At 31.7% G+C, this 17,708-nt stretch overlaps 1 protein-coding gene across 1 annotated transcript in view; it reads left to right on the top strand.

Moving 5' to 3' along the window:
* Nucleotides 1-17,708, top strand: part of Su(var)3-3 (lysine-specific histone demethylase Su(var)3-3) — a 175,712-nt gene that overhangs the window by 5,057 nt on the left and 152,947 nt on the right. The window contains exon 11 of the mRNA XM_029303168.2: nucleotides 215-363. Coding sequence (XP_029159001.1) covers nucleotides 215-363 — 149 coding nt within the window. The remainder of the gene's footprint in view (nucleotides 1-214; nucleotides 364-17,708) is intronic.

A 17,708-nucleotide genomic window follows, 5' to 3' on the forward strand; every position in this document is an offset into this window, starting at 1 on the left:
AAGTAATATATAATTTGTTGAGAAATCTGTTTATTAATTTATGTGTATTGATAATACAGAAAATTAAAAAAAAATTGAAATACAAAATACATTAAATGTGCCATATAAAATTATAAATGGATTTGTTTTGTAAATGCTGTCGTAAATTATAAATAATCAAAAATGGACTTACAAATTATATATATTGATATATAAATATTTTGTTTGCATTCAGTGACGTCTACTTATCGTCCAAGGATCGGCAGATATTGGATTGGCATTTTGCAAACTTGGAATTTGCGAACGCAACATCCTTGTCAAACTTGAGCCTGAAGCACTGGGATCAAGACGACGATTTTGAATTCACCGGAAGTCATCTAACTGGTGAGTCAGACACAATTTTCTTATATAAGTATCGATTTTCAAAGCGTTGCGATACTTGAAAATTCGCATGTTGGAAGAAATATTTGCTTGCTTGTAATAAGCAACCTACAACGAGGGAAGAACTTAAACATTTGTGCAGATATGCTGTTGCACAAATATCTGCGCATCCCCAGCACAAACACTGAAAGAAAGGAGGATGTTAAAAAAGGTCGATTTCCGGACTATCGATGGAACTTAAAATTCGAGTTCCATAGGTCTATGAACCATATAAGATGTAAAAATGATGGTCTTCTTTTTTTAGAGACCTGGGGAAAGTATTGAAAATCTATCAAAACTATTGAAAATAGCGTCATTCGATCAATCTGAAGTCAACTAAAATCGATGACATGGATGAATTTTCAATCAAACCAAGTTCTGGTTAAACACTTATCAAATAGTTTTTGAGATCAATAATGTTTTAATATCGGGATTGCAAAATTCAAAATTGCGGATCCAATATGGTGGATCAGTATTGAGAGAAACTAGATGTCAGGATGTAGTTACTTCCGAATAAAAGATTTGATTCCACATTCAAATACATTATGTTTTTTAGTTTGTTTATTTGTTTGTTAAATATTTTTGTTTTTCAATTGATTGCTCACAATTACTTACGTTTCATTGTTGAATAAAATTCTTTAGTTTTAACATAGAGAATATTAATAGTCTTCATATTTTCTATGTTAGAACTAAAGAATTTTATTCAACAATGAAACAAAAATATTTAAATAAAAAAAACTAAAAAGCATAATGTATTTGAATGTGGAATCAGATCTTTTATTCGGAAATAACTATATCCTCGAATCTAGTTTCTCTCAATACTGATCTACCATATTGGATCCGCAATCTTGAATTTTGCGATCCCGATATTAAAACATTATTGATCTGGAAAACTATTTGATAAGTGCTTAACCAGAACTTGGTTTGATTGAAAATTCACCCATGTCATCGATTTTATAGTTGTCTTCAGATCGATCAAATGACGCTATTTTCAATAGTAGTTTTGATAGATTTTCAATACTTTCCCCAGGTCTCTAGGAAAAAAGCCCATTATTTTTACATCTTATATGGTTCATAGATATCCATGGAACTCGAATTTTAGGTTCCATCGATAGTCGGAAAATTGACATTCTTTAACATCCTCATTTCATTGAATAAATTACCAATTATTCGCGGAATATTTAATGAAAAAGCGTATCAGGATCGAAACATGTATTAATCTCACAAAGTCAGAGATTTTGCACGATATAATCGTGTTTGCTGAAACAAGTCGTGTCCGACTATGTTCTTTGGAAATTGCTGAGGCCGAGAGGAGATCGCGCAGATAATGAGTGAATTATTCGCGAGTTGCATCTCCTTTATAGGCGTTTGACTCGCTTCTCTCGCGCGTCTCCCCGTAGTTGACTTTATCAACCTTATTGAAAGCCGATAGCATGAGATTCCGTGTAGATAGTCGTCGTATTCCCTCCCTCCTTTTCCCCGGATCTATCGAGTCGCGGAGTTCTCATTATGTGAAATTATGCCATGATCATAGCCCGTAAACTCTTACGAGCTTACTAAAGCGGCGACGGAAAAGCCGTGTGCGGTTAAAAATATTTTATGATCGCCGATAAACGCGTATTTTTCACGGTTTTGTATCGGCAAATAAATTGTATTGCCGGGGTATTTTAATTTTACGAGACAAGTTTATCAAGACCCGCGCGCGCGCGCACAAGTGTACAATTATTTATCGCCAGATCTATGGTATTTGTCAAGTTCTTACGTTTTATCGCGTGTCCACGTGTGTACACGCGTGTAAAAGATAGGAAAATATTATCAAAATTCTATCTGACACGCGCAAGTGCATTTTTGTTTCAGATAATTGATGCAAATATTTTATGTATTTATGTATTATATTTATATATTTATTTGTAATATGGTATATTATTGTATGGACTTTTAAAATGAGACACCTTGTATATTTATATAATATTATACATATTTATATAATTTTATATATATATATATATATATATATATAATTATATAAATATGTATAATATTATATAAATATACAAGGTGTCTTATTTTAAAAGTCCATACAAATATCTTTTGAACAAAGCATTTTAGAAAAAAAATTTTAGACAAAAGTTGTAATATTTCGAGGGAGACAGAAATTGGCGCTACTGATTTTTTCGTAAAGGGCGATATTTATTGGCATATGCTTTTTTTTTTAAATGAAATTACCTTAATTTTTCAATCGATTCCTTGCAATTTTTGGCATAAAAAGTTATTAAGGCTTAAAATGGTCAAAATAATTAATAATTTATGATATTTGATACTTAAATTTGACATAATTTTACATAAACTATAAAATATCTCGTAAAATATTCATTTTTCGACAATCTTACCCTAATACTTTTATGTACAATATAAAAATAGTGAAAGGAATCAACTGATTTTAAAAAAATATACATAGTTGTTTGTAAGATAAAATATGTAGCTGCTTTGTTGCAAATTACATACTTTCTTTACACCAATTGATTTCTTTTCTTATCTTGTACGTAAAAGTATTTTGAGGTAAGATCAAAAAATTAATATTCTATGAGATAATTCATATAAACTTATGTTAAACTAAAGTATAAAATATCTCGTAAACTATTCCCTTCTTGGCCATCTTAACTTTTTATAGTGAACATTGCGAGGAATCGATTTATACAAAAAATTGAAATAGTTTCATAAAAAAAAAAAAAAAAAAAAAGATTTTCAAGTAATCTTGAAAATCACTCTTTAAAAAAATAATTAGTAGCACCGACTTTTTTTCCCCTCGAAATCCTACAATAAAACATTTTTCTCTAAAATGCATTGTTCAAGAGATATTTGTTTGAATCTTTTAAAATAGGACCCTGTATTTTTATATTACATTTTATATATTTGATATATTTATTTAAAAAAATTGCTTAGCAAAATCGCGTGCCAGAAATATTTCTTCGGTAAGTACAATAAACATAATTTTCTTTTTGCTCTATTTTTTGAACATATGTATCAGAATGTCTCGTGTCATTTGCCGATTCCATTTCCAACACGCGAGCGCCAAGAGAACATTAACGTAATATATTCACGATGAAAATCTTCGCCTATCTCCTTAATGGTGCTCCTTTGCCGATACTCGATGCAATCAAAACTAGCCGATATCGTTCCGACTAGTAATGCGGTTTAACAGTAACCGGCTACCGGGGTTGCAAACTCGACGAATCGGTCGCGAGAAGTGGAAATTGCTTCGAACGTACCTAGTCGTTTCACGTAAGGGCGGTCTGGACATACAATAAACCCCCCATGAAACGAAAGGAAGACGGTTCCTCGTTTCGAGGATGCGCGAGATCGAGTAATGAGTCCGAAAGAACGAGTCCGGGCGAGAGAAGGAAAGCCCCTATATCGATGATCACGAAGGTTCCCGCCGCGATTAATGAGATGTAAACAATTTAACACTAAATTAAGCACGACAATAGGCTCTCTTTTTTTTTTGCTCCCTCCCTCTCGATCGGGAGCAGCAGCCCCCTTCGTGGACGCTTCCACCGATGTATAATCGGGGACTGTCTTTCTCTTTACGGACCATCGGTTCCTTCTCGGTTTCAAACGAGGCCCGCGATTTTATCGGGAAACGCACCGAAAGTAAAACAATACTTTACGGGACGTTTCATCCCTCGTTCCCGCGTCTTTTTACCGTTTCACCCTTCGCGCGCCAGCGACGGTTTATCATCCTGGTTCTGCCTTATCTAAGGTTCTTTGTATGTTGGAACTACGTATGCGGTGTGAGAAATATATCTCGGTAACGTGAACTTTTCTTGCGAATATCGAGCTTTCGAAACTTCTTAGGAAATATAAATGTGTATTAAAGATACACGCCATCTTGAATAAATTTTAATCTGCTCTACGTATTCTATATTATTAAGTACAGCTTATTTTGTAATCATTTGTTAATTCCTCTTTTTCGAAGAATTTTCGAGTTTTTATACAAAAAGATTTTTTTTTATAGATTTATACTCGGTATTATTACAAAATTTTTTTTTATTTAATGAATTTTAGAGTAATATAAATATTTGAAAATTTTATGGAGGCAAGGATTCGAAAAATAAAAATGAGGTAGGTCAACATTTTTCCTTATTTTAGCCGTACGTGGTTGAACATTGTGAGGTAGCAAAATTACATTTTTATAATTGATGAAAGGGCTAGTAACTATTTTTTTTTTTTGCAATTTTTCTGTACTTTTATGTGCACTTTCTCTCACTGCAATTGTTACATTTACATCTATTGTGATTGTTTCGTTTCGATTGAAAAACTTAGGGTTTTTCAAACAAAGTTATTCAGTGGAACTTATTTATGAATATAATATATTTATGAATAAGTTTAATAATTATGGAGTCTAAAATTATCAAGAATTTATATTAGATCCTGCGTACAATAGAGAAAATGTTAGGAATAAATATTAAATATTAAAAATAGAAAATTATTTTAAAATAATAAAGTCGGAAAAATTGATATATAAATATAAATTTAGGTATAAAGAACTCTTATTAGCTTACTAGTTCTTTATACCCGAATTTGTATTTTTATCATCAGAATTTTTCGAGATTTTAGTATTTTAAAATTTTTATTCCTAATATTTTTAATATTTATTCCTAATATTTTTTTCTATTGTGCGCAGAGTTTTAGTCTTTTTGGGACTCTTTTCTAAATAGCTGTCAGAAATATATTATCATCGCTGTATCATATTTATGATATACTTGAGAGTTCTCAAATACATATTTATATATATATTTTACAATATATATTTATATATATTTTATTATATATATTTATATATTTATTATATTTATATATAAATATATAATATCTGTATAATGCCTAGATCTTTACATTTAATTGACATAATTAAAAGATGAATTTTGTCCTGACTGTTATTATCCCTTATCATTCTTTTCTGGCTGCGAAGCGTTTAAGCAACGATATTTCATGCATTTCGAGCTCGAGCATCCGCACAAAAGTCGGGGAAGACGAAAAAGTGAAACGCGTAAAGATAGTTTCGCGGGGTAGTTGCTCTCGCGTTCGTAGGAAAAACACAGAGACGTGATCGCAAGTCGCTATATTTTATACTCCGACTCTCGTAACTTGTTCCTCACCAGTCCACGCACGTTTTACGCTCTGAGACTGAATACTGCGAAACGTGCCCGTTGCACGTTCTTTCTTCCCGCGCTTTATGCGGTTATTGATCCGACCTATGCACAGTCGGGACTGCGTTCTCGGTCGGCCGGGGAATATTCGGTGCCGAAATTTATGGATGTATATGTCCCGGAGACACGAAACGTCACAGTCTTGTCCGTTCGACCAAGAGTTTATCGAGCTTTGTTCGAGATCAGGATTCGGGATTTTTTCCGCTAATTTTTCGTCCGATTTGAACGAAGATTTCGCTCTTTTCTCGCTTGCCTTTCATATAATTTTTAAATTTCTGATAAATTATTAAATAATTAAATTTATTGAAATAAATAAATAAATTTATAACGCGATGTACATTTTAAGTTTCAATTTCAATTTTGTTCTGTGACTCAACAGAGCTTGCTCGACATTTTTAAAGAAATATTGTACAGAAAAAATCTCGGATCTTTAATTTCAGTTTATCGTAATGAAATAAAAAAAAAAACTTACAACGAGGGAGGCGAGGGGGACACAATTACAAAATGCAAAATACATTTTAAGTTTCAATTTCAATTTTGTTCTGTGACTTAACAGAGTTTACTCGACATTTTTAAAGAAATATTGCACAGAAAAAATCTCGGATCTTTAATTTCAGTTTATCGTAATGAAATAAAAAAAAAACTTACAACGAGGGGGGCGAGGGGGGCACAATTACAAAATGCAAAATACATTTTAAGTTTCAATTTCAATTTTGTTCTGTGACTCAACAGAGCTTGCTCGACATTTTTAAAGAAATATTGTACAGAAAAAATCTCGGATCTTTAATTTCAGTTTATCGTAATGAAATAAAAAAAAAAACTTACAACGAGGGGGGCGAGGGGGACACAATTACAAAATGCAAAATACATTTTAAGTTTCAATTTCAATTTTGTTCTGTGACTTAACAGAGTTTACTCGACATTTTTAAAGAAATATTGCATAGAAAAAATCTCGGATCTTTAATTTCAGTTTATCATAATGAAATAAAAAAAAAACTTACAACGAGGGGGGCGAGGGGGGCACAATTACAAAATGCAAAATATATTTTAAGTTTCAATTTAAATTTTGTTCTGCGACTTAACAGAGTTTACTCGACATTTTTAAAGAAATATTGCGTAGAAAAAATCTCGGATTTAATTTCAGTTTGTCATAATGAACGAAAAAAACCTACAAGGAGGGGGACGAAGGGGGCACATTTACAAAATTCAAAAAATCGCGAAACACCCTACACAATTCGTTGGCATGAGAAGAGGTCTGTTGTACTTCGGGTTCAGGAGGAAAAGATGAGGGGGCCGGGGGGGGGGGGGCAGAGGGGGCATTTACGATGTATCGAAGACTTCTATACGCCGTTCGTTGACTCCGATCATCGCATTCCACGTCGTTCGTGTATGTCGCTACCAAAATTATATTGTCGTAAAGTTGACTTCATGTTGCCCCCCTGCCCCCCATCCTCATCGTCCTTCTCTTTCTCAGTATTGTATATGGCGGGGGTGGAAGGAGAAGGGGGGATAACATCAGCACGCGGATGTCCTTCGCAAGATTCTCGCGAGCCCCCTTCCTTTTTGCCCCCCCCCCCTTCTTTTTGCCCCCCTCGCGTAATATCCGCGATATACACGTGTCGTTAACGGGTGTGTATTTTTTAAATTTTAATCGCGATCGGGATCGATAAAGGAGATTATTTTGGCCGTAATACAGGCGCGAACTGTGAGGGGGGCCGAAGGGGGGACATCGAAATTAACCTCATTCCCTCCTTGCTTTGCTTCTCTCTTCGTTACGGCAATCGCGCTAATTGACGGCAGGATAAACCCGATGTGCCTTTATCGGGGCACGAAGCGATTTCGCGACACTCCGCGATAAGAAGAGAGGGGGGAGAAAAAATGGAGCAAAGAAGGGAGAATTTATTATGGAACGCGCCATGAGTTACGGCACAGTAGCTCTCAGTAGATTTACATATTATATTTACTACATTTTTTACATTTTTCTTATTTTTTTTAAAGGATGTGTTAGAAAATATTTATATTATATATATTTTTTATTTAATTATTATATATATATAATATTACATATAATATATTTATATAATAATTATTTTTATTGTTATTATATTATATATTATATATATGTAATATTATAATAAAAAATATATAAAAGTAATAAATCATAATAGTATATTGTGTATCAAGTGCGGAAAGTTGACAATTGGTCACGAGTGCGGGGCTGAAGCCGTGGGCAATGACTTTGAACGCGGCTCAGCTGTAAGCAATGGCTTTGAACGCGGCATATTCACTCACCGCGTCGCCGCTAGATGGCGGCGTGGGAAATCGGCCGCTTTCCGCACGGAAACACGCACACAAAGTGCCACTTTGCCTGCACGTGTAATACAAAGTATTTATATTGCACATATTATTTGACATTTGACGAGCACGTGTATACACTGTAAAAAAAATATGTAATACACTTCATCAAACTATGTAAAATTACAAAAATAAAAAATTGCACGATAACTAATGAAAATGTATATGTAATTTCATTATTTATATTGTAATTTTACACTTATTACTTTTCTGTAACTTTATATATTTTTTCTATAGTTTTACATACTTTTTTACGCAGTGTATGTGTCTTGTAACACGGAATATTGTTCATGCAATGCAGAGTACATAAAGCTAAATGCGGTTCCCGATCATAACAGGATGCGTTATATACCCCGTTAACAGATGCATTCTGCAACATCAAGCTGCAACAACGTCGTAATATGCGCTCGTAATCGAGCTTCCGACATACACCGTTATTGTTTCCGCGGTATAATCTTTGTGTTCCCTGGAACACAGAGGGTCTCCACATTACCTCGACTTATCGAGCGGACGTACATACGTACCGGAAATGTGGGACGCGTTCGACTATTAATGAACGAGTTAAAATCCGGAGAGGAGGGAGGAGACAGTCTCGCCGACACTCATCCTGCATGATGATTCGAGATTATCGAATCGTTGTTCTTCCTTTTTCGACGTGGAATAGCAACAGCAGCAGCGGCGGCAGCAACCAGCAACGCACAAACGGTCTTTGTTGCGCCGAGAAGTGCAGGAAGGTATGACAATGCAACCGCCATCGGGTTGAACATCGAAATTTCTTCCGAGTCTCCTCGTGATAGGACCATTGTGCAGAAAGGTTGATATTAACCGGGCAAGAGCTCGCTCTCTCTCTTTCTCGAGAGACTCTCATTATGTATGCGCCATCGAAATTGCATCGTTACGATCTTGAATATGCACATTCTCCCCCTCGTCCCCTCCCTCCTTCTTTCTCCCTAAATACTCGCCAGGATCCGCGGCACGATGTCGGATTTTTTTTTTTTTTTTTTTTTTTTTTTTTTTCAAGCGAATTCAAGCCCCGAATATCGTCGATGCTGAAGTCCGGGCTTCTTGACATTCCAATCGGATCGGATTTGTCCGACATCAGCAAAAATCCCGACTCGGCTACTCGAAGGCGAAATATGCAGGTTTAATATGCTAGAACTCGCGATTTTGTTCCCTGCGTTCAGTCAAATTGCGAGAATTATAAATACGACGGGGTGGTATTTACGTGAAATTTAATCGCGTGTATTTCCCTTTTTAGCGCCGATGTAGCATCAAGAAACACGAAACAATTGCGCTTTCGCGATAAGCGATTATGTACTCTACCTTGCAGAAACAATATTCTGTATTACGGAACATATATATAAAGTACATGCAATAATGAAGTGACAAATATGAATTTTTATCAACACGCTTAAAAAAGAAAAAAACAAAATAATTTCCCCGAAAAAATAGATATAAATCTCTTCTATAAAAAATTCTTAAAATGGGAACAAGTATATTGGGAATCATAGATTAATTCGATCTATTCAATGGATTAACCTATAATAAAATTCACATATTGATATAGAATTTTTTTGTGATAGGATGGAAAATTAATAGCATTTTTAATTCATTAAAAAATTATTATAAAAAATAAAACTTTTATTCTTATCTTTAAATTTGTTATAAAAGTTATATATATTTATGTTCAAGTTTAGCAATATTAGAAAATGTTATCAATTCATGTATTTGGATTAATTTATAAGATTTACATAATGACATAGAAATTATTTTTTTCATACAGGATGGAAAATATGAAATTATGTTTAGCTTTTTTAGATTATATTTATTATAAAAAATAATAAAAAAGTTTTATTATAAAAAATATAAAAATATTTTATTCTTATCTTTAAATGTATTATAAATCCAAATTATATATTATACATTCAAGCTTAACAATATTAAATGTTAATGTATACAAAATTAAGAAAATGTTATTAATTCATTTAATTCAAAGCAATTGAAATATCAAACATTCATTAATATTATTTATCTCATATTTTAGACATTCAAGTTTTGTTTTAATTAATAATTTATCTCTCGCGAAAATATTATAAAGAATATATCACTTCATACAATACATTTAAACGATCGAAGATTATTTCATACAAAAAGAAAATAAAATCTAGCGCAATTAATTTTGCGAACGAATTATGTCATTATAGTCGCGTTCACTAGAAAAAAAATTGTCAAATTGTTCAACTAAATATTATTTTGTAAATTAAACATATAGAAATATTTAAAATAAAATACAACATATAAAATTTAACAAAACGTATATTCGACTTACAATTAAATAGATGCTAATATATGCTCAATTAACAAAATAGTAATTCAATTAAACGGTTTACTCAAGCTAACAATTTTTTTCAGTGTTCCAATATATCTCTAGCTTGCAAGAAAAAAAAAAACATCCGACATGTCTCCTCGACAGAAAGAAAGAAAAAGAATATTAATACAGCCCAGTGCGTTGTCTCACCAATTTCGCGCCTGTCCAAAAATTATCTCCTTGTCGCGTTAGACAACTCGGACATAGCGGTGCTTTCCTAAAGAGTTTCGTGAACCGACGACGAAGGCAGGGACGAAAGGAACCACGAGGAGTCTCCTCCTCGGCGGAGGACGAAAACGAAACGTAGGCAGCTTAACATTAGCCCGAGACCCGAGAACTGGATGGCGAACAGGGCGGGGGTGATAAGGGGGCAGGCTGGGGGGGCCCGAGTGGTAATTTACGAGGTATCGAAGACCTTGTACACTCTCCTACCTCGCCAACGAGCCGGCCTCGCCCCACGGAATCCAGTCTTGGCCTTAACGCACCGATACCTTTCCCATGACCACTTTCGGTGCCTATCCGTGCACCGTGTACACATACATATCTGTATGTACATATATGTGCTACATCCACGCAAACCATATCTTCTGCTTACCCACACACAGATTGTCTTTACCATTTACAGTGTCCCTCGTGTCGACAACGCGGTAGGGTACCTTGTCGATATAGTTTATCTAGGGGTACAATCCGTCGTATGATCGTTCGTAATTTCTCATCCCGATTATCGGTTAAGGTGATCCTAAACGTCCTTGAGAAGTCTGATTTCTGTCCTGTTTTATCGACAGAACGTGAGGTTAGGTAAACTATAAATCTATTTATTGGTTATATGGATTATTTTATCTGAAATTAGAACGCTTTGTCCTTTGTTAATATTAATACTTTAATTTGTACAGGAAAAAGATTTATCAATCTGTATAGTCTCATATAGCTTGGTTACAGAATGCTTAGAATTCATAATTCTGTAACCAAGATATATGAAACTATATAGGATTGATAGATTTTTTTCCTGTATAAATTCAAGTGTTAATATTAACAAAGGGTGAAGCGTTTTAATTTCAAGTAAAAAACAATCCGTACAGCCAATAAATAGATTTATAGTTTATCTAACCTCACATTTTGTCGATAAAACAGGAAGGAAACTGAGGATCTCCTTAAGAAGCGTCAACGAAACAATTGTTTATAGTATGGGGTCTGTATATAATAAAATATAAATATAGTTGTATTATCTCTTAAATATATTCATATTTTTATTATCTCTGCTATAATTTATATTTTTTTATAACTCTGTTAAATAATATTTGGAAGTTATCTGGATGAATTGCCATATATAATTTTATATAGATATATTTTTATAAAATTATCTTCATCTTATGTAACAATAAGATAAATTTACATATTTTTATCTCATCTTTATCTAGCTAATTTTAAAATTATCTAAGCACCAACACTGTACACGTCATTTTTAATTTATTTTAAAATCAAATTTTTATTCAGCGACTTTAGAAAATTTCATAAGATTGAATAAACAATTAAAAAATATTCATTATTATCTTCAATAGCTAAATTTTTAATTTTTTACAATTTTATTTACATATAAATCTATTCAAATTTTGTAAAATTGTAATATGATGAAGCATTTTGCAAACTAGAATATATTCAATTTTGTCCATTTTAATCGAGTAATTTAAAAAACTTTCATACATATATGAATTTTAAGAAATATATGAAAAATTAATTTTGACATCTGCCATTGATTTCGTCATTTTTAATTTATTTTAAAATCACATTTTTATTCAATGATTTAGAAAATCGATAAAATTGGAAATAACTTTTTTTATACTCTTAAATTTCGTAAATTTGTGATAAAATATTTTGCAAGCCAATTTTTTATAAAAAAAAAACTTTAAATTTGAAAAAAAATTTTTAAATTAAATATCCCGTGTTTTTTTTTCCATCAAACGTTACGTCGTAGTAGTAATAGAGCAATTATGAAATCAAATCGATGATTAATGCCGACAGTTTGCCACCAAATAACACAACGTTCCTTCCGAAGAGTAATGCATATTGCCATTAGTTATCTATTATTTCTGATCGAAGATTTTCACAACTCGACGAGCATGACAGTGCGCTATTCTTCATTTTACCTTTATTTGCATACCGAACCCTCTCTCTCTTGTTCGCTGTACGCGTACCGTTGAGAACACGATGGTGAATAATTGCGGCAACACGCAACCGATCACTATATTGCGCGATGGCACATAGTAGTATAGCAGTAGTATAATATATATGAAATATTATATATACAATATTGAAATTAGAGCGTCCATCCCTCGCTGACGTCGAGCAAAACTTTTCTCGCCGTTTTCGCGAGCGAGATAGATGCATTCGTATATCGTCGCGTTAATATTTCCAGTTCGTTACGAGCCGCTGCTCTTCGACAGGTTGCAAATGCAAAGTGACGTGCTCGGAATCGGCGGAGGGAGAAAGAGAGATACCGGTTAATTGCCCACTTGCCGATTTCAGATGCGGCATTGTGTGTATACAGGTACACGTCCCATTGAAATATTCAGGCTTCTAGTTAGATTGTAATTACGTCGTCTATGAGGCGATGCATCACGATATATAGGTGGATGTATCTCTCTCACTCCGGAGGGACTGCGCACGGCGGATTGGATGATATCGTAAAGCATTCCTAAGCTCGGCTAATTGTTGATTTGGGATGCAAAATCATATATCGGTCGAGACAAATATTCAAGCCGCCGGGCGAAACTGGGCGGGAGAGATAAATGTTTGATGAGAAACGGGGAAAAATGCCTGTGCCCAGCTCTTGGGGGAATTATATCTCCTCTCTTGATGCCTCCTCGATAGAGCAATCTAAGTAAGTAAAAGTAATAGGGCGAGATCTCGTCGAGATATCGACCTCCTCGATCGCGAGATACCGTAAGCAGCTTCTTCGAAGACGAGAAAAGTTCCTTCTCTCATTCTGTGCTGTATACACTCTCTATTTTGGTCCCGATATATAAGACCAATCTCCTCTCTTTCTTCTCTTCGACAATATGAACTGTGTATTTCGAAGTTGCGCGTTTATTCCGTGGGATCGCGATGAAAATTGCTACGAGCTCTCGTGCTTGACTTATTTATCATCGAATGTAGGATACGTGTACATATATGCGAAATCGTATATAAAAGTGCGGACGTGAAACAATGTTTTACGTAAATATTATCGGCCGAGATACGTTTCGCGTTGTAGGAAGAGAACAATTGTATTTCAAATAGAAAACAAAACTATTTACATGCACACAGTTGAAAAATTTCTGTTCAATTTAACAGATATCACATGTCCCAAACGGTCCACAGATATTTTTGTGTTAATTTAACATTATATGGATATGTTAAATGGAGACACAAATATTGTGTTAATATTTTAACACAGAATAAATGCAAAACTTTAAATCATTTGAAATAAATTTTGTGTAAAATTAACATACTTTTGATATAAAAATTAACAAAAAATATGTTAATTTTAGATCTTATCCCCACTTATATTATAAAATAGAAAATCAACATTTTTTCTGTAAATTTTAACAGAAAAATCTTGTCACTAATAAAGCAGAACATATTTATTGTAAAATTCAAAGTAGGTGCACATTGTGTTATTTTTTTCAGTTATTCTAATAATTTAACATTTAAGTTCAATTAACACAACAGCAATAAGTTCAATTAACACATGAATGTGTTAAATATGTAACACAAAAATTTTAACGGGGACAGTTTTTAACAACAAATTTTTCTACAAGTTATTTCCTCTCAGATTATATAAATTTTCGATAATGTGAGATAATTTATTTCTGTATTAAAATATCACCTACTTGAAATATTTAATTCAGGGTGTCTAGCGGTCAGGGAAATCTGGAAAATCGGGCATTGTCAGGGAATTTTATAAATCTGGAATTGTCAATGAAAAGTCCGGAAAGTTTACTATTTATCTGGATTTTTTCACATTATTCTACATTTGTCTCAATAATTTGAAATTTTTTATTAAATAAATATAAACTTTTCCTTGACTCCCAGCACGCTAATTTTCTGTGTTGTTAAAAATTCATCTATATACAGCGTGTTTGTTAATTTATATTTTCATTGTCGTGTTATTTTATTTAAATATGTTTGATAGAGACAGAACTAAAAAATTTGATATAATTTAAATAAAAAGGGTGATTATTTAAATAGTTTATAGTGACATGTTTGTTTCGATTATCTTACATAATGCAGATTGTATAATTGATTTAAATTTTTGTTTTAACTTTCGAACTTTTTCCGAATTTATATATATTTAGAAAAAATAATACTAAAAAGTCAGGGAAAAAATTAATTTCTGGTCTTGGAAAATCTGAAAAAGTCAGGGAATTTTTTTCATCAAATTTGCTGGACGCCTAACCTAACCTTGTAATTAATTTGACATAAATTGGAAGTAAATGTTCCAAAATACATATTTCTCGTTAAAGACGAAAAAGCATTTCAAATAGCAAATAAATTATTTATATGTAAGTTATTTCTCCTCAGATTATATATAAATGTGAGATAATAATTTATTTCTGTGTTAAAATATCCCTTACTTGAAATATTTAATTAATTTGACACATAAATCGGAAATAAATGTTCCAAATATGTATTTCTCGTTGAAGAAGAAAAATAACATTTCAAATAGAAACTATTTATATGTAAATTATTTCCGCTTAGATTATATATAAATGTTTGATAATATGTGAGATAATACGTTATTTATATTATATTAAAATGTTCTACTTGAAACATTTAATTATTTTTACATAAATCGGAAGTAAATACTTCAAATACATATTTTTCCTTAAAGAAAAAAAATAGTATTTTAAATAGAAAATAAAACTCTTTATATGTAAGTTATTTCTCGTCGGATTATATAAATGTGAGATAATAATTTATTTCTGTGTTAAAATATCTCCTACTTGAAATATTTAATTAACTTTATATAAATCGGAAATAAATGTTTCCAATACATATTTCTTGTTGAAGACTTTGAACGATTAATTGAAATAATTATGTACAGTTCTCTCAATATGAAATATTTGAAAATATTATTTTTAACGAACTTATACTTATTGTCTTATCGTTTCGTATTTTATTAAATTATTAAATTATAAATATAATTTTTTTTTTAAATCGGCCAACAGAGCCAAAGCACGAAAAATTAATTATTCGGAACTGTATCTCTTGGTTTGAGATCACTAAGTTTCATATATAAATTAATCTCGAAACTTACATATGGAGAAATAGAATTTCTTTCTGATGTTATTAAATTATGTTAGTTATTTCGGTAAATTAGCATTAAATACAATAATTGCTTTTCGCTCGAATACGTTTTATTTTAATTATTTAATTATTTTCTTATACAGTATTTAAAATATAATAATACAAGAAATAAAAATTTCTAAAATGATTAATATACAAGTTCGGAAATTACAAATATATTTTAATTATTAATTTCAATTACTCCGTTTTTAATCGTTATTTCCTATATTTGTACACCTATTATTCCCACGCAAATTAGACTTTCAAATATGGCATTTCATTTAAACAATTACTATTCAAATGATTGAATTCAATAGGGTTTCGTAAAATGTTCATCATCGCGTTATGCTTTATTACGTTACTTTCTTGTGTCTTTTTACATTTCGAGACTTATAAAAGCAGTTTTATTAATGAGCCATCAATAATTCTATGACAGTGTTAATAATCGTGTTTTGCGTCGTAATATGGAATTTTATCCGCTTATATGGAATTTTATGTACAATGTAAATAGTACATAATATACTACGAGAACAACGTAATCTTAGTAAGGATCGCGAGATTTATTACCGCGTCCGCATTTCAATGTATCTTAACGCGATGTTAGAAGATGGACGAAATGATAAATAGCGAGAGTACGGAAGAAGTGACGTATCGCCACGTGTCGTATATGTGCAATTTTTCTTTTTTCTTAAAGTTAGATTAAGGAGAGACATGCACTCAGAAATACTAAAAAATAACCCTATATTTAGGAATTTTTTCTCAGAAAGTGTTAGATTAGGTTAGGTTCAAAATGGAATTTTTTCCAGAAAGTGTTAAGTTAGGTTCAAAATGGCATCAAAATGGGATTTTTTTATAAATCTATTATATGTATATTTAGTAATATTTAAAATAAAATTTTTATCGAAAAATATTAAAAAATATGGCAGATATTGCTGATTACATCAAATGCTGTTGCGTTTTACGGTATCCAATATGCAATTTACATAGTTTATTTGAAACAGATAAACTCGATAGTTTGTTAAAATATACTGATAAATCTAGTCTTTGTCATGGAAGTTAGTTTTTTTTTAACAGCCAAAACAATCATTTTTTTAAATAAAAAATTTGTTGTTATATTCATAAATGTCATTTTACAAATATTGGGAAGTTTTTAAATTCGCTACGACAAATATTAAATTTATCTGTATATTTTAAGAAACAATTGAGTTTTTATTGTTTCAGATGAATAATATAGATTGCATATTGAGTAAAATAGTATTTGACATTAGCAGCAATATCTGTCACATTTTTAAATATTTTTCAATAAAAATTTTACCTTAAATATTATTAAATATATATAGGTATAATAGACTGGTAAAAACTGCTTTAGAAAGTTAAGAATAAATTATTCTTTGAGAATTTTTTTTATAAAACCTTAGCGGAATTATTCTAAAACTTTTAGGCATTTATTATTAAATATTTATAAATACAAATATAATTTTTCAGAATATGGTCTGCAGAGATCGCTCTATAAAAATAAAATCCTCACCGCTGAAGTTGCAAATTTGCGAGCATTCTCATATCTCCAAATCTCGTCTGAAATTAATTATTTTTTATTAATTAACAAAAATAAAAAATAATTAATTTAATTGTTAAAAGTTTATCGACAATGTAATTTAATAAATAATAAGAAAATTTTTTAAAAATTCCTCAATAAAGGTAACCTTTACAGTCCATATTTTTAATTAAAAACAATTTTTTTATACTTGTAAATATTTAGTAATAATTGCTTAAAAGTTTTGGAATAATTCGCTGTAAAATTTTTCCAAAAAAAAAAAAAGAATCTTAAAAACCAAAAGACGCCCCTTAAGTTGGCGCATTTATTTAGGGCCACGTATAGAACTCGCGGTTAATTGGTTTTCGCGCGGTTCCTCGTCTATTTGAGAAGAGAGAAAGAGAGAGAGAGAGCGGATGCGTTCTTGTGGTAGATAATAGACACAAGAAAGGAAGAGAGGAAGGAAATGGAGAACCTAAGAGGAAGATTCTCTCTCTATCTCTTTTCACCGCCGTCA

This window comes from Nylanderia fulva, unplaced genomic scaffold, assembly GCF_048542155.1.
Source record: "Nylanderia fulva isolate GAGA-0341 unplaced genomic scaffold, ASM4854215v1 Scaffold53, whole genome shotgun sequence".
NCBI lineage: Eukaryota > Metazoa > Arthropoda > Insecta > Hymenoptera > Formicidae > Nylanderia > Nylanderia fulva.